Source organism: Cydia fagiglandana, chromosome 10 (genome assembly GCF_963556715.1).
Source record: "Cydia fagiglandana chromosome 10, ilCydFagi1.1, whole genome shotgun sequence".
Taxonomy (NCBI): domain Eukaryota; kingdom Metazoa; phylum Arthropoda; class Insecta; order Lepidoptera; family Tortricidae; genus Cydia; species Cydia fagiglandana.
This window is the reverse complement of record NC_085941.1, coordinates 15,731,381-15,750,861: the sequence shown is the minus strand read 5'-3', so window position 1 is coordinate 15,750,861 and position 19,481 is coordinate 15,731,381. Positions and strand designations below refer to the sequence as shown.

The following is a 19,481-nucleotide window of genomic DNA, read 5'->3' as shown; positions in this document are numbered from 1 at the left end:
ACATAGGTAGATACTATAATATACATCTATGTGTAAAGGGGGATCCTACCTCATCGCATAATACATAATTGATTGTCATAATGTAATGTTACGCATATTCAATTATATTTGTTACTCAATTTATTAGTGTATACAAATGTATGTATGTTACGCATAAATCTCTTTTCACATATTCTTTCTCCCGGTGAAACAGGAAGTATTTTCGAAAATATTTTGCATAGGTTGTGTAGAATAGGGTAGGTTAGGTTTGTGTTGTAATTTTTCAGAAATGTTAATATTTCCAGCACAATAACAATTATGCGAAATGAGTTTTATGCGTAACATTACATTAGGACAATCAATTATTATGCGACCCAATATGGACCCGTGTAAAGGGTATGGGTACGCTATTAACCTATTAACTTATGAAGCTTGAGTGATTCCAGGCACTTTACAGTAAATACGTTTTTCTGTAATCTAAATGTATATTTTTAGTATGTATAGAATATTAATATAAAGTTTATTATAATAATCCAATGGCGTTAATCTCAAAGAGGAGTTTCTGTCGTGTAATTTTATTATGTGCCGGATAAAATAAAATTTTCTCCGAAAATCCGGAGACGTGCAACGTAATTTCTACGAATATTTTAACGACACTCTTAAAGTGATATTTTTCATGAAAGCCTTTAAAAGCGCTTTCGTAAAACTCCCTTTTTCTCCTAATTAATACTACATTAATGGAATCCCTAATGGAAACGATATCATCTCTTCATATTGAGATTTTGTATGGCGTTAAAAGATAAGAGCCATTCAGGAAAGAAGGTACTTAAATATAAACGAACTTAATGATATTCATTTGTCTTTCCTTTGAAACGTATATGAACATCAATGTATAAGTACGGGGTGATCCCCTACACGAATTCGAAAGGTTATCAAGGAGAAGATAAGATAATATAATATTGTCAAAATTGTGTAAAAAGTAGGTATAACAAAGTAATTTTTTTTTCCTCTACAGCTCAGATTATAGAGGTCGTAAACAATGTGCAATTAGCGCATTTAGCTTTAGCTCACTGCAAGCAATGAGGTATATACGTAGTTATATTTCTCACACAGGTCTAAGAACGTTTTCATGACATTTAGAGAATGTTAGTCCGAAACTAAACAGACAAATTTTTCACTGTGCGGCCAATAGCCAGTCCATTATACGGAATTTGAGAAAAACAAACAAAAATTATTTTCTATTACTTATTTAATTTCAAATAGTACGATTGTGGGCGTGTTAATAAATATTCTTCTTCACCAAAACTTGATCCATGAAACCTAAAGTTATTTCTAATTGCTCAACTTGTGTCTACATTTACAACTTCTCCATTAACTTTGTTGTTTAAATGTCACGATCAAGGCCACGCCTTACAATAATCGACACCCATTTGGACAAGAAGCGAACTTCCTTTGACCTTGACTAAGTTTCCATAAAATGGATACTATGGATAGCGCCATGGTACTCGTAACGTATAGATACAGAGGTAATTTTCCCGGTCCTGGGAATATTCCCTGGGCGAGGAAATGTAGTCTATCTATAGGATACCAATATGGAAACAAAACAATCTATATTTTCTCCTACAAAACAATTTATATTTGTTCCTGAGTCATGGGTGTTTTCTATGTATATAAGTATGTATTTATCTATATAAGTATATATATCGTCGCCTAGCACCCATAGTACAAGCTTTGCTTAGTTTGGGGCTAGGTTGATCTGTGTAAGATGTCCAATAATATTTATTTTTTATTTATTTCTGTGTTTTTAATAAAAGCTCAACGCAGTTTGTACTGGAATCGTATTGACCTGACAGGTTCCGTGAATTCATGATAAACAAGGACCCATTCATAGTTTCATGGAATTAAGATATCAAACTTCACGGCAAAAATAAACAATAGATAGTCTATATGTCGGCGGCCGATCGTAAGATTAGGCAGATCGTAATGTTCCTGTGTAATGTTTTGACGATAGTCACAACACGTTCGCGGACGCGGATTGCATAGCATCCGTTTTTGTACTCCTCCTGGTGACGCGCCTGCTATTGCATCCGTTATTCTTTTTAAATTTCTTCGTTGAAATGCTTATCAATCCGCTTAACCACAGTATAATATTATTCATCAACTTTTCCTCTACCAGTCACCAGAGTCAAATAATGCGTACTGCCATATTACATAGTTTTATCGAAGTTAAAAATTATCCTGTGACGTCTCCAAATTGGCCCCCCTTTCTGTGACGCGGATGCTATAGCATTCGTCTTTGTATGGCAGCTCCCTTAGTAGCCCGGCAGGTGCGTCTGGGAGTGGTCACATATAATTTGGGTCAATTTCGTGCGCGATAGCGATTTTGACGTATTTTTATAAAATCGTAATCAATGTTTTTCTTACAATTTCTTTAAGTTTTTCATTGTGTTTTAATAAACAAACGTGTTTACTTGCTGTTAATTACACTACAGTAAAATTTTGATAACGATTAATGTGAAAAAGTGAGGCATGAATGTGTATACCTATTATTGAAATAATTACGTTACTAGTCATAGTTTTGGTCATATAATTGTGAATTATAGCCTGTTGGCGCTCGATGATCACCTCCCACAAGGTAAGCACCTTATGACACGCATTTGTGGTATCATTCTGTGTATATTTCATGCCTTGTATTTGGTGCAGATGCATCCGAAAAAGAATATAAAGTTGGATGAATCAACGCTTGGCAGGAAAAGTGGTGGACGCTTTACGTCCAGAACTTAACGCGGCGGTGCGTTACAGGGAACTGAAAAAGTGTAATGCGGTACATATTGACACTTTTGAGAAGTAGTGTTGGCGTAAAATGCTGCGTATACCTTGGACAGCTAGAAGAACAAACCTCTCATTTTAAGAGAGCTCAACATTGCAACTCGGCTCTCTACAACATGCTATGAGACCCATGACTGGGCCTTTAGATTAGAGCCGGTCTCCAACGCATAATTTGTAGGTAGTATCACATAATTTGAGGTCGAATGAACAGCGAACGTGCTTGGCATGGGGCATGTATGAGATGGACTCAATATTACAATGATAAGCAAAGAGGGAACAAAACAGAAGAAGAAAATTGTTTGAAGAGGTCATCAAATGAGTCTTTAGAGCAAAAATCGCGCCCTTAGGAAGTCAGAAGTCTCAGCCATCAAGTCCATCGAGCACGATGTATGAATGCTATAACATGCGATGTCATATAAAATCCCATCTTGACTACGTCATGTGACAGACATGCTTATGCATCCGAATTGTATAGCATTTGTTGTCACATAGCGTATAAAAAATATACTTCATATTGACGCGGATTGCATAGCATTCGCCTTGCATAGCATTACGCGTCATATACAAACCTAAAAGATATATTTGTAGTGACAGGAATGCTATAATAGTCCCAATATTTCCATACAAAATTTAGGTGTCCAACTGGTGTGACTGAGCGTCCGCGAACGTGTTAAACCAATATAGTAGTGGACCCTATAATGGACGTGGAACCAGTAATGGGACAAAAAAACATAATTCCTCTAAAATAAGTATCTAAAAGTAGTTTATAAACACTGGCTGTATATTATCATAAATAAGAGTCCTAGAGCTGTTTCAGTTTGAAGTTTTATTAAATTTGGTTGTTTTTTAAGAAATTGGCGTCAACCTAAAAGTTGTCGTGTCACTGAAAAAAAATACCACTACGAATGCTTAACAACTTCGCTAAGAGAGGTGAGTTAATTTATTAAATTTTAATTAATTAATACTTGATGAAAACTAGAATGTGTTTTGTTAATTGCATTTACCATGAGATAAGGTATACAACACACTATGTTGTGACTCCACAGATGTAAAAAAAATAGTGGTATTTGGCCCAATCCCATTATAGGAGCTGTAAAACTGCGTACCTCCTATGATGGGACAAATGACAGAATGATGCTTGCTATGCCATAATTTCATGTTTAAACAATACAGAAATAAAATGTAGTTAAGAAATATGTCAATCAGGAGGTATTCTCGGACTTCGGATAAATTAATATCGTTTTTCCAAACTTTTATTTAACTTGCCCTGTTAGTTAGTGTGGGTCCAATCTTGGTAGCTGAATTTGAGCCACTTTTCGATTTCCGATTAAGTTGAAATTTCGTGTAAGTACGTAATTAAGTATGCAAATCGGATGATAATGCAATATTATGATAACATGGACCTGATCTGATGATGGAGACAGGAGGTGGCCATGGGAACTTTATCGCATTAAACCCTAACTAATTGTGTTAGGGTATATGTATTAGAATTGTCTCGATGGATCTAATTCAATAATAATTGGCTGTGGAAAAAAAAATACATTCAGCGATAAAAGCTTATACCAAAAATTGTTTTATTTTGCCGTAATTTATTCCCCATTTCAATATTTTATACTGATAGAGCAATGTCCATTATAGGGGGCCCATTACTGGATCCACGTCCATTACCGGGGGCCCATTACTGGAACTTTGGTGTCCATGACTGGAGAAAAAAAGCATAGTTTTAATTTGTTAAATATGTGGAAACTAATTGCAGTATCTTTGATACAACACGCCTAAAACATGAAAGACGGATAGGACTTTCATCTTTTAACACGCTAAGCGGTAGACCATTTACATGTATAAGGGAAATATCATAAATACTCCAAATTTCCTCTTAAATGTCCCATGACTGGTGCTGTTACTATATATAGGTAGGATAGGTTTGTTAGGTTGTTTCATATGCCCGAAGGGCAAACTGCCCAGAAATAGGAGCCCCGCGTAGCGGAGCTCCGTCGACTCAGAGAATGAGTCAAAGATTTTCACGTTTCACGATATGCCTAGGAATTTCACGATATGCCTGATCTTACGATCGGCCGCCGACGTATAGACAAGAACCTGGCATAGGTCCTACTTATTCCAAGCAGCGTGTGTAGGGGCAAGTGCCAGTTACTTATCTCATTTCTTTTATAGGTCTTCTGTTTAACTGATGTGGTTGGTAGGACGTCATTTTGGTCATTTACGGGGATTCGTATTATGTTAAGTAAGACACATTTTTATGTAATAATATACCTATTAAACTATACCTAGTTTTAGTCTTAACAGCTATCTTCTACTTATCGCGCAATTTCTTTACCACGCCTGAAATAGGTGGTATTTAAAAAATGTCGAAAGATTACAAGCGTATTCACGATATTAACGGTAAAAAATATTCGAAATATTATCTACTTCACTAGCAATGAGTTTTAAAGTGAGCGAAATAACGAGCCTGGGTGCCTAACCAAGTGCAAAACGAAACTTACATAAATGATCATGGAAATGTTCGTTTGTTGCAGCCTTGCATTCATCGTAAAAGTACCTATAAAGTTTTTCAATTGGCGTTTGTCGATGAATACGATTGACATCTTGGCTAGGCCCTCTGGGCGTAAATGTCTGGTAATAATAAGGTAATGTCCACAAATATAAATATGTAATTTTCCCAAAACATGAAGAATATTTGTTGTATATTTATTATAATCCAACACATATCAACTAGATTATTATTTTATTATTATTAGATATACTTGGTCAAGCAGATCTTGTTAGTAGAAAAAGGCGGTAAATTTGAAAAATGTAGGCGCGAAGGGATAGTGTCTCATAGATAATTTGAATTTCGCGCCTTTTTCTACTGACAAGATTTGCTTGACCATCTATATTACTAGAATTAAAAATTAAACAAATAAATTAGTACTAATTTAAACTACCTATAATATGAAGAATATTCCCAAATATATTGCAAATTCCCAGTATTAAACGCATCACTGGCTCGCCGTGAGTTTCAGAGCGAGCCAACAATGTCGCCGATAGGCACTAAGTTGTGTCACGTTGTATTGTCGCGGTTTAAAAGCAGCGCCTAAATGGACACATCGATCACTACTTGGCCTACTTGTGTCACTAGGAACGTTTCATCATTCTTCTGACTTGCGGGTTTCTTAAATAGTTTAAAAAGATTTTGGATTGTAATGTAGAGGAGTGAAAGTGGCAATGGTATCCTGAGAATTCTGGAAGTTAAGATGGATGCACCATTACTCATTACTCGAATAGTCTACCTATTTAGCAGCTGCAGAGATGTTAAAAAAATTTGAATTTGTTATTTTATATTCTAATTAAAATTGTACGTCAATAACCCTTAAGTACTAGTTTATATAAGTAATTCGAAAGTACCTAAATAATTAAATTAAATGTCCCTATTTTGTCGAGTAGTTTTTAGGGTAATTTATTTATTAGAAGCAAATCAATAACTATTTTTAAAAGAAACCAACTTGTTTATTACACTATACGTACCTTAATAAAGCTTACATATTTGTACTAATTTGTGTAATCGGCAATAGTAAATTACTTAACTACTTTTTCTAGCCAACACACAGCCTATTTATTTGACAAAGCCGGGCGATTTACTTATCTCGTTGTATAAAGTTAATCCTATAAATAGGTCCCACTTAGGGTAGGTACCTAAGTACCTACATACAATAGCATGATGCTTATTTAAGCCGACGTAAATCCACGCCCATGTAGGTACCCTAATCCGATTACCTACTTTCAAAGTCTAGGAAATCATGATTGAACTTGCATTATATAGGTTTCACGCGTCTTTATCGAAAAGGAAGACGAGATAAGTGATATGTAAAAGCTTTAAGGTATAGAAGTACTAGTGCTCGACGCTGCACTAGTATTCGACATGGGCACTTTATGTCAAAGTGACAAGGAATAAATTTGGATGCAGAAAAAATCTTTGCGGTTCAAATTTAACCTATGTTACTTTGACATAAAGTGCCCATGTCGAATACTAGTGCAGCGTCGAGCACTAGTACTTCCACCTTATATAATTACATAGGATACTACAGGCATGTCTAAAAATACGTTGACAAAGTTTGTTTCGGAATATTTTCTTACTTTTACAAAATGTTCTTTAAAATTTTAACTTCAATCATTTTCATCATTATCAACGTATTTTATATTTTTGGGCCATCCAGTATAGTATAGGTAACTAATAAATATTTTTTGGTACTGCAATCTGACGCCATTTTAGATAAAGGTAATATTTATTAATTCTGATTCTGATAAACTCCAACAATGATAATAAAGTAGGGTTTACTCGGGTAATTCCGAATGTCAAAAACTGTCGGATAATTCCGAAAAGAGACTTTTATTATGATGGAATTAAGGGTGATTTTCATCTGAATTTCGTACCTATTCGACATTCGGTATTACCCGAATACACCTTAACAGAAGGACAGAAGTGATGTGCCTACTCAATTTAATTTATTTACCCGAAAGAGGCGAATTAATATATTTTTTCAACTGTAGTTAATGTAGGTAGGGATGTATATTAAACAAGTATCAGGGGTAAGTTCGCCTTTGTACTAATTATGTGTGTTCTTTCATATTTTATGTTTATTTTTGTACAATAAAGTATTTTACTACTACTACTAAACACCTTACCTAAGAATTTACAGTATGATCCTAATTAGTATGATCTCATTAACTGTTGAAAATCAAGGCAAATGTATGGCAATCCTAAAAAAATACTAAGTACCTAAGTCTAGACTAATGTATAAAATAGAAGCTTGATATTTATAGATTAATTTAAGTTTACCGAAACACAACAGAACTAAGCATATAGCTAGTACTAAGCAAGTAAATAGTAAGGTAATAATAGTATTAAGCAAACGCGGATTGGACCGCGCGATCTCGCCAACTATCATATAAACCCTAGAGGTTTCCAATAGTGGCATGAATGTAAAAATTATATTAAAATTTAAAGTGAATAAATAAACTAAAATAAAGGTAATTATGTAGGGATCTTTTTTTAACTTTACCGGTTTAGGCCTTCTAAAGATTCTAAGAAAAAATAGCTTTTTTTAATTAAAGAAAAGTTCCAACGGCTAAGTTTACAGGCAAATATTGTAAAAATGCTCGCGTAGGCGGCGACAGCGGCTGTTGAAAGGCAGCGGTTTAAAGCCTTAATTACGGACTTTAACGCTGGCGAAAATTTATGTTATAATATTATAGAGATAGCAAAACCTCGTGACTGAAACCGGACTCAAGAAAAAAAACCTTAAGGCATTTATAAATTTGAAGACATTTTATATAGGTATTCTTAATTTCCGGGAACAGAAAAGACAAATTAGAGCCAAAATCTGTGCTAGGTATATTTCTTTTGTGCAATAGTCAGCACCATTGGTTAAATAACAAAAAAACATTACAAGAACATTAAAAAATTTAAGATTAGTAGTTAAGTTTTTAAATATGCATGCTTTTTTATGAAATAAACAGATTAAATTAAATTTTTTTTAAACACCCAATTTCGTATGTTTTTTTTTATACAAGCTTTTATTGCCGACTGTACTTTTCCCCAGACAGTTTTTTGAGTTTTGTGTATTAGTACCTAATATACATAGGTACATAATGATGTTAATTTCTAATAGAGCTCCGCTAGAACGCGTTTGACCGAATGTTTGGCTCAAACTTGATAACTTAGCATAAACTTAACAAACATAAACACATTCAAGACTCTGTTTCACCATTGTATCAGTGAACAATCAAAACAAGCTATATTTACGTCTCGAAGCTTCGCTAAATTAGTTCAGGCTCTATTTACTTAAGGAACACTATAAATGGAATAGCCTCTTTCTACTTAGGTATGTGCTGCTCAGTAGTCTCAGTACGTTCTTGTCTACGTGACAGCGTGATAAAACAGTGTCCGTCACTTTCTATCCCACGGTGTTAAAAAGTGACAGTTATTTTATCACGTGGATAAAGATGGATAAAGCCATCCATAATACGCCGGCAGGATGGTATTCCATCTGTCCAAATACCACCCTTAAATAAGGGCTATAACCGCGAAAATCGAAGTTCGCAAATTGCGGGGATTTTTCTCTGTCACTCTAATTACGCCTTCATTGGATTAAAAGAGAAAGATCCCCGCAAATTGCGAATTTCGGTTTTCGCGGTAGCCGCTAAGATCCACGAAATCTTGTTGCTTAAAATGAGAGACTATCGCGATTCGGGAAATGAATTAGAGATTCACTAGATATGAAATAGTAAAGATATGTGACGTTCCACAGAAAAAGGTACCTCGCTTAATCGCGCCGTATAATTACAGTACAGACTGCCAGTATACATCGTAGCGTTGCTCGTTGCATCTTTGTTTTTGAGGGTGACATAGCGAGTATAAGGCCTCAAACCCATATATTTTTTTACCGCTGCGGGTCTATGATATGGAGGTCGAGCCGAGCTAAGACTAATGACACTTCATGCAAGTTCCACAGACATGGTTGTCTGGTAGAGAATGTTATTAGGCATTAAGTCAGCCTTTTGTAGAGTAGTTTTGTATTTTGTGCAATAAAGTTTAACAAAAACGCAACTTTATATCTATAGGTAGATATTCCTTGTCTATACCGGATGTGGACTGTAACATGAGCAAATAATTAAAACATCGATTGTACTCCTCAAACGGTGACACTTATGTTCTTCAACTTTTAAAAATTATGAAGTATTTAGACTCCCTATTTTTCATAAAAAATAAATATTCTCTTCAATGGACGCCATCGCCACGCCATATCATTGTGATTGACGTTGCTTGTCACGCCTTAAACATAACAAAATTCGCAATACATTGCGTCTTAGAATAAACTTTAAAGTGTATCAAAAATCAAACCACAAGTTATTTTTAAAAGTCGCTGAACAAATGTTGGTCAGTGGTCAGTATGAGGAGTACAGCCTACAGTTTAATTTTTTGCTCATATTACAGGCCACACCCGGTATAATAATTAACTATATAGGCTTTGATGTAAATAAACTCGCTCGGCTGTCTAATTAAATATGGCGTACCTATATCTTATTACTTTGCAAATATGGGAGTGTTAATTTGATCATGTTCATAACTTTGATAGCCATATTAGCCTAGGGGCGATGTCGAGTCCATTTATATTTGATTTTGTCAGTCAACACTGTATTCGAATTAAATTGAGTTAGGTATTTTCCGAAATGCTTGTAACAATTTAGGAAAATCGATGAAAATGCCGTTTTGTACAGTCAGCATCGGTAGTACCGGATGAAACATCGCTCTAAACCCTAGAATTATTTTCGAATAGAGATATATCTCTACATTTCGTGTTCTAAAACTTCTAAAGTATATGTCGCAGTCGCAGTCTAATTAGACTAGAAAACAATTGTTTTACATACATACAGGGACCGGGCTAACCAGGCTTTTGCTAAGCTGATTTTGATGCTAAGCGGTTTTCAACTATAAATATTTAGACTGATTCTTGAGGAAGGTTTAGGTGTATAATTTGTTAACCCGTGCGAAGCCGGGGCGGGTCGCTAGTAATTTAAATAATCTAATAAAAAAAATTGTAATTGGAACCTAATAAGCAAAGCCTGTGCCTACCCAATTTGAGCCACTTATTTTCTTTTATTGGATTGGACCATTTGTGTTTAAAACTACATACGTACATTAAATTTTTATGCCAAAGAAAGTGCCTGTTTCAAGGGCAATGCTAATGGCCATGCATGCGAAGTTCACTTTGTTATTGCTATAAAAGAACATTTCATTCCTAGGTCGTTAAATTTATTACGAGGACTGCCGGACTGCCAATGCTTAAGTGTGTTTCTGACAGTACCAAGGACGGTTCGTAAAAGGACTGGAGTAAAAATCGCAGCAACTACTTAACAGTTTTCTGGTAATAAATTATAATAAATCTCAAAGCAAGCGCTTTGAGACTAAATTTACTTAATTAATTAATTTTAAATCTTAAGCTGTCAAATCAAGCCGCGCCGTAGTGTCTCGTAAATTGATTAGTAGGTATAATCAGCATAATAGATAGTTACGTCCAAAGTGGCCAAATACTTATCGTAACACATCTTTGTTACCATTACCATAGAATTTCCGCCGTTTGGTCGTTACCTACTATCTATTTCATGGTGATGTACAATCGGGGACATTCGCGGTGATCCACCTTAAGGGCAAAAATCATTTAAAAAACGTCTTGCAGGCAGTCAGAAAAGTGATGACCAATAGGATGGCACTTAAAAATGTGGGTGTTGAAAAGAAAAGGTTAGCTCAGGTTTACCTAATAAAGTTTATTGCCGTCCATTGACTTTGTGACGGCCGGCATTTGCAAACTAAGATAAGGTATTGGTCATCTTTATGGGGAGGCGAAGCTTAGCTTAAACAACAAATAATACACTGTCGTGACTATCTATTGTTTGTCTCATTCTCTGCTTTTACTCTTCTCATTATTAAGATAAAGAATCCTAAATGCATCTTAATTGGTTATCTCTATGGGAGGCGTAGTTTAGTTAGCTCGCTCGTAAGGCTAATTTACTAGGGATGTACCGACTAGTCGGGAAAGCCGACTATCCGGCCACATTTGTAGTCGGCGATTAGTCGGCGACTAGTCGGCAAAAATGGCCGATTAGTCGGCACTTTATTAGTGAAAGAATACCATATGTTTTATGTTTATTTTACTAAAATAACTATTCAGGATGCATACGAAAACTATTGTTCATATAAATAATTGACCGTTTGATCGTTATCGTATTTTGGTGGGCTGGTGTTTTCCTCTACAGGTCGATCTCAACTGATTCTCATGTAATTTCATGTGCAATTTCGACAGTTAATTATTTTTATTGTTATTCAGTTTTTGTTTTTTTGTTTTAATTTTAATGGTAGAGCCATGAGGAACTATTAATGTTATTGCAAAATTTAGAGACTTAGACAGGGCTCGTGAGGGCTAGACGTTACTCGTGAAGACGCTGAGGGGATAGGTTCTTAACTGGCGACTTCATACGGGAAATAGAGCCTTGGAAATACCTCCTACAAGCTGTACTGACGGTCTGCTCAGGATCGTAAAATAAAAGAATTAAAGACAGAAATTGAACGAGGATTCTTGTGAGGTCTTTGAACCTGTAGAGACCACCTTTTAGCCAAGCTAATATGATGAATAGCGCAACAAAAGGAGCAAAACTATTGTTTTTCACGTGAACTTATACGAAACTAATGATCTGGCCGACTAGCCGACTAGTCGGCCGACTAATCGGCCATTCGAGCGCCGATTAGTCGGCTAGTCGGCTAGTCGGCCAAATCAATAGTCGGTATTACATCACTATAATTTACTTGTTGAGTAGTAGCATTACGAGTTACGAGTATATTATTATAGGTTTATTTATAGTGAAGTTTCCTTCGGTACTTCATCTTCTAAATTTCGACAAGACTTTAAATTTTAGTCTGTCTGTAGAAATATTTACCTAGTTATTGTATTCAAAGAAAACTCTAGGCAGATAGGTACCAACATAAAATAAAAAGCTTTACCACTAAATTATAGCCCTACAGAACGGGCCAATTTAAGTGCCTGAAAAGGAAAGAATAGCATCCTGCACAACTACATATATCTGAGTACAGGGCCGTGTACTAGTAATTCGAGCTAATGTGTGTCAGAGAAACAATGCAGCTATCAACTTCTGAATTAGGACAATAGCTATATGAATCAACTGCGTCGGCGATCGCTTATCAGTTATCACCATTAAATATTCACACGTAACGATTAATGACTAAAACCCCAAAACACAAACGCATAAAACATAAAATAATTGGAACAAGGTTAGCGACTGTGACTTCGACCGTCTTTGAGTTCAAAATCGATAAACGGACGGTCGCATCGCGATAAAATGCGAAACTAAGTTTACAAACTCACCTCAAACCGAATCAGCTTGTTATTTGTGTGTCACTGTTCACTTTTTGCCAGTTTTTGGCAATTTGTACGTGCGTGGCGGTACGTGGACGGACGCGTCGCGAAAAGTGATGCACGGCTATGGGTGCATCTTTTAAACTGAAGGACGGGTCAGCAATATAGGTATAGACGTTTTGTTTGTAATGCAGCGGCAGCGGCGAGTGAGTGAAGCGTCCTGATATAATAGTCATTCGATGTTACATTTTTAATGCAGCTATTCATTGTTTTTTCTTTTTGCGTTATTTTTTTCACATAGCATATTAGTTAGTCCTGTATGTTATTAACTTTAAAACTTTTCATTTAAACACTTTAAACAGGTTTTCCTGAACCATAAATTAATAATTATTAATAATTAAAATTCTTATGTAAAATAATGAGAGTGTATCAAGTTTCTTAACAAGGATTACAGAAAATGTACTAAGTTACTACTGTAAGCTGTAGAAAAGCTAAAAAAAGAAGTTGAAAATTATTAAAAGTTAATAATACAAACATAAAATTTTATTTACTTATTAATTCGTATTAGGAACATATTATGTTACTATTAATAAGTAAATAAAATTAGAGCAATATTATTCCTCTGTACAAAAACAGGCAAGCAAACAAGTTTCCAAAACTTGCGATGTTTATTTGTTTTTAGAATCCATCAACCCCTTTAATTATCCTGATTTTACCGCTCTTCTTACTTTAAGCATAAGGTCTAATTTTGTTAAATCCAACACAAACACAAACTAAAATAGTTAACTGTTATTTTTAATTCAACTTTCCAAGTACGTAAACCTATCGATTTCATGTCAAAAATATTCTTTAAGTACCTGTAATTTACGTATTATCACACAAGGGCAACCGCTGACACTTACCGAGAGTCCAGGGTTACAGCCGGCCGTCAAGGAGTTCTTTCTGAACTTGGGAATGCAAATTTGCATGGAACTTTTGCCTTCAGGGGGTCCGGCGCAACCGTACTCGTCACTCCGATTATTTCTTGTTAAGTTTATATTATTCGTGTTGTTCACTTTGACGAGGATGTTACAGGTTTGGGACGCGATTTGGAAGAGTCCTTCTTCTAGGTTTCTTTTATTGTTGTATTGCCGGTTGAAGTGGAGGTAGTCCCACCAGGAAGGCATGGTTTACGCGCGCGAGTGTGCGGCGGCACGAGCGAGCGCGGCGGGCGGCGGGACCAATGTGCCTCAACCTCATGTGTTGTAAGAAACAGGCGGACTTGCGCGGTAAAAAGTTTTGTTGCACGCTGTTGGGCTGCCTCGAGCTGTGTAAGATAAACACTTTGTATTGTAGGTGTATCAACTCTAATTTTGCTAAGAATTTAAACGATACATAATAGCGCGCTGACACGATGCCATATATATTTAATTAATAAAATATATATAGGTACATATTTTATTGAAATACGTAGCTATTATGAAATTTTAAGATGTTATAATCATCATCAGTCACTTACACTCTGGTATGCGGGCATTACATTATAATTAAACAATTACATGCAGTAGGTATATCTACATCTACCTATTCAATTTACTTTGTGAATATCTAACTACTTAAATGTAAAATATAAAAGCTATTTCAACTATTTACCTAATGCATGAGTAAGACTGCAATTTATTTTTAAATCACAAAAGCTTTCTAAAAACACGTATTGAATGAATATTTTAAATTGATTCTGTACACGCGTCAGTTTAGCGTTAGAACCGCTCAAGGCTAACCTTTTATATTAAACTCGGATATCGTATAGGTAACCTGTTAAGTTGAGAGTGCTTTCAGAAAAAAGTCCGGATATTGGTAACTTGAAACTAATAGTGCTGTTCTGAGTATCGTTCAAAATATATGGAAATCTAACTAAGTAATTAACTGAATTTAGTCAGTTTGGCGTTGAACGAAGAAGTGTAGCTAGATTTGACACATTAGTAAGTGAGATCCCATTGATATTTTTCAACACCTCTGTCGTAGCGGCCAATTTATACCACACGCTCTACGTAGAACAATTAGGGTTTTATACAATATCTAACACGAAACACTTAGCCCCACTTGCACCATCCCACTAACCCGGGGTTAGCCGGTTATCCGGTTAAACCATTGTCAAATTGTACTGGTAACCGTGGTATCTCCAGGTTTACTCGGTTAACCCGGGTTAGTGGGATGGTGCAAGTGGCCCTTAGGTAACTGGGCATTAAATGCGACGAAGTAAAACAAATGACATTGACAATGTAAAACATTTAAGAAAACTGTAAGGTGAGGTAACACTATCACTAGTATGGAATCCTCATACCGTTTGTCTAGCCGCGAGCAAAATAACTAATCTATGTTAGTCTTACGCCACCTTACCTTAACCAATTAATTTCAAAACTGTTCTCGATTGAGAAATGTATAGGTATACCTACACAGAGATGCGAAAAATACTTTATAAAAAGTATTTAAATACAAAATACAAATACTTTCTTGATAATACTATTTCAAATGCAAAATGCAAAATACAAAAGAAGATGAGAAAGAAGAAGATGAAAAGAAGATGGCGCTGCCGTCAACGCTTACGCATCGGCTCCGAGAAACTTTTTGTTATTGAAATTGTTTATTTCCATTTATACGGCCGAAACCTACCTAGAATGGCGCAGCAGGTCGAAGATCAGCTCTGGTATTGTTATCTTGGCGCGAGAGTCCGCACAGAAGTCAGAAGACCAGGATTTGGATTCTCAGTGATACAGTGACAAATGTGATGTAAACAATAAATAAAAAAGTTCAAAAGTGCCGGGCGGAGTAAGAATATCAAGCATTTCGGAATACTTACAAGGTGTTGTTCAACAAAAGAAAACAATGCAAGTGCAAGTTGTGGCAGAAAAGGAATTTTGTGTATTGGAATGACAATTACTATGGAATGCAGTTTTTGTGGGTGCTTAAGGTGGATGTCTAGGGATGGGATGCCGATTATCAGCCAAAAGATGGCGTCACTGTGCACGAATTGTGGATTTTCACTATTTCTCCCAAAATACAAAGTTTCATAAGATGTGTTGATATGTGCGAAAACTATAAAAAATACTACATCCAAATCGAGACATGTTCAACTCAACATTGTCTCATTTCGTTATTACCGGAATCCAACTGCAAAATATTGCAATTTCTTGCATTCACGCACACTTACGTACTTAAAGTCACCTTAAAGTCAGTGTCAAATGTCAGCAGATTCGTAATGTTACAGTAAAGTAACCTAGAGGGCGCAGCGGATGAAATGTTTATTGTTGAAAAAAGATTGGAAATTAAATAATAAATTCTTGTTTGAGCAACGATTAAGAATTACAAGGCATTCAGAAGCAACTAATGTTTTCGACCATCAACTGTCATGTGCTCGTGGCACCCGTAGCCTCTATTTTGAAAAAAATCAGATTGTAGCTAAGATACATGGTTCAAACCCCGACAATGCCAGTTTTTTTTTATTTTATAATTTTAGCATTCTCTTTTGAATTATTTTAAGCGTATGTTATTCTTCGAAACTAAACTTACGTGAGTAAAATATTTTCAGTATTTTAATTATTTTTTAATAATATTGTGGGAAGATTAATAAAAGTATTTTTATTTTCCGGTTTTCAAAGGATATAAATAATGATTAAAATAATTTAAAAAAAGTCATGCATGAGGCTAATTAGGATCGCGAAGTATAGCTGGTCAAGCAGATCTTGTCAGTAGAAAAAGCCGGCAAATTTGAAAAATGTAGGCGCGAAGGGATATCGTTCATAGAACATTTGGATTTCGCGCCTTTTTAGGGTTCCGTACCCAAAGGGTAAAACGGGACCCTATTACTAAGACTTCGCTGTCCGTCCGTCCGTCCGTCCGTCCGTCCGTCCGTCCGTCTGTCACCAGGCTGTATCTCACGAACCGTGATAGCTAGACAGTTGAAATTTTCACAGATGATGTATTTCTGTTGCCGCTATAACAACAAATACTAAAAACAGAATAAAATAAAGATTTAAATGGGGCTCCCATACAACAAACGTGATTTTTGACCAAAGTTAAGCAACGTCGGGAGTGGTGGGTGACCGTTTTTTTTTGCATTATGGTACGGAACCCTTCGTGCGCGAGTCCGACTCGCACTTGCCCGGTTTTTTTACTGACAAGATTTGCTTGACCAGGTATAAAATAAAAGTTTCCAAAATTTTATTGAAATGATATACCTACATGAAATAATCAAATACAACACATTTACTTAAAATAACTTTTAAAATAAGGCATATAAAATTACCAAAAAGATGAAACAAAATAAATAAATAAATACAAAAAGAAATGAGTCTTTGTTCGTGGTTTGAACCCTGTCATGCTGTTCAACTTGTTAGACTTATACTCAGTAGCTAAAAGCCACTAGACCATTTGACCATAGTAAACCCGGGCGAAAAATGCCTTCTTATTTAAGTAACCCATTACTGTCAAAAATATCAAGTTTGAATTGATTTGAAATATAATTTTTCATTGTCGACTTATTGAAATCCAAACGTTGCGAGCATGTTGTACTTTAAACCACTTGGCAACGTCGCACGGGGAATTCTTCTGAAAATGTATGTCCTTTTATATTTTGATATTTATGGATATATGAGGATTCTTCTACTTATGTTGCAAATTGATTAAATTATCGAGAGAAAAATGCTAATGCAAAGAAAACAAGAAATATCCGTTTCATTTCTCATGCTATTGATTCGGTTAAATTGTGTTCTAATGTATGGGGAAGACAAACTAATTATAGCCAGCCTTTTATGAATGTAGTATGATACCATAGGGTATGGTGCTTTACGCACACTAGCGTCCCTTCCCCTCCCCCTGACGCAACCCCCCCTTTTTGCATGAAATATATCCCGGTTCACAGTTTTTTAAATTCTTCGAGGAAAGAATATATTTTAGGAAAAAAGTGTCAATGAAAGAAATAATCCTTAATAAATTCTTAATAAAAAAGGTCATATGGATTTTTTTACATGATGCACATTCATGTATTAGCTTGTTAAAATTCGAAATAACATAGTTTTTACTTAGGATTCGAAACTCATTTATTATACACGGTGTAACACGAGGAAACCGAATAATTTTGACAGCGTATTCCTGATCATATTTAGAGACAAAAATGTCCTATAAACTTTTTTGAAATGCGGCTAGTTTCAGAGTTAATACCAATTTAAAAAAATAAAACAAGTTTTTATTGTTACATAGTTCAAAACGCCTTTTTGATGGCGATGTTGTTACTATGGGATTTAGTCTAAATATCCTTATTGATATGTCGAAAAGAGACAATTAAGTAACACGTTGCAAAAACTATGTTTTACGAAAAAAAAAGTAAAAATCCATGTTAACTGACAAGTTTACCAATAACATTTACTTTTTATGTACATACATATATATTAAAAAAATTAAAAAATGGCGGCCAAGTGCGAGTCGGACTCGCGTTCCAAGGATTCCGTATATTACACAATTTTTAACAATGTATTTTTTATTTTATTTATTTATTTATTTAGATATTTAATTCAGGGAACAAGGCCCATATTACAAATACCTTACAGACTAACATACATATGTATTTTATAAACTTAAAACTAAACATTATTTATGCGAAACGTGAGTGAAATCTTTAAAAAATCCGTAGGAGTCGGATCAAAAACTGTAATTAAGTCCGACTCACGCTTGACTGTACATTTCTAATAGGTTTTCCTGTCATCTATAGGTATAGACCTATTTTATGTATTTTTTCAAAATTTTAAACCTAGTAGTTTCGGAGATAAAGGGGGAGGGGGAATAGTCATTTTTTGCCTATTTTCTTGAATAACTTCTAAACTGTTTATTCGAAAATTATAAAAAATATATATTTGAGATCCTTACAATAAGCTCTTTCATTTGATATGTAACATGATATAGTTTGAAAATTTTTATTTTTTAATTTTTTCATTTACCCCCCAAAAGTGGCCCCCATGTTTAAAATTCATTTGTTTACAAACTTACATATGTGTACCAGATTTCAACTTGATTGGTCCAGTAGTTCCGGAGAAAATCGGCTGTGACAGACGGACAGACAGACAGACCCACGAGTGATCCTATAAGGGTTCCGTTTTTTCCTTTTGAGGTACGGAACCCTAAAAACAAAAAAAAAAATTGTTTTCGGCGAAATTGACCTAAACTCATACAAACATTTTTTCCTTCTTTTAATTTGACCTCAGAAATAAAATCTTTCGCATTTCTTGAGGACACCATGTATAATAAGTGTTATAAAATGAATATAACCTTTTTTACTAAGAATTTAATAAGGAACTATTTCTTTCATTGACACTTTTATCCTAAAATGTATACATGAGGTCAAAAAAAAGGAAAAGATGTAATATGTGTTTAGGTCAATTTCGCCAAAAAAAAAATTTGTTTGGATTTTTTTTTAATTTTATGAATGAATTTGTATATAAAAATTAAATGCTATTGGTAAACTTGTCACTTAAAATGGTTTTTTTTCGTAAAACTTAGTTTTTGCAAAGTGTTACTTGTCACTTTTTGACATATCAATAAGGATATTTAGACTAAATCCCATAGTAGCAACATCGCCATCAAAAAGGCGTTTTGAACTATGTAACAATAGAAACTTGTTTTTTTTTATTGGTAAAACTAGGCGAATTTCAAAAAGTTTATAGGACATTTTTGTCTCTAAATGTGATCAGGAATACGCTGTTAAAATTATTCGGT

The 19,481-nt window shown here is 34.9% G+C and overlaps 1 protein-coding gene across 2 annotated transcripts in view; it reads right to left on the bottom strand.

The window, feature by feature from the left end:
• The window catches only part of LOC134667954 (5'-3' exonuclease PLD3-like), a 78,151-nt gene extending 64,168 nt beyond the window's left edge, over positions 1 to 13,983 (bottom strand). Inside the window, exon 1 of one of the 2 annotated variants that reach the window (XM_063525383.1) lies at positions 13,637 to 13,983. In XM_063525383.1, the coding sequence (XP_063381453.1) occupies positions 13,637 to 13,900 (264 nt within the window). In that variant the 5' untranslated portion in view covers positions 13,901 to 13,983. Of the gene's footprint in view, positions 1 to 12,743; positions 12,889 to 13,636 lie in introns of those variants that run through there. The other variant, XM_063525387.1, reaches the window with a different exon arrangement.
• Between the last annotated feature and the right edge of the window lie 5,498 nt (positions 13,984 to 19,481).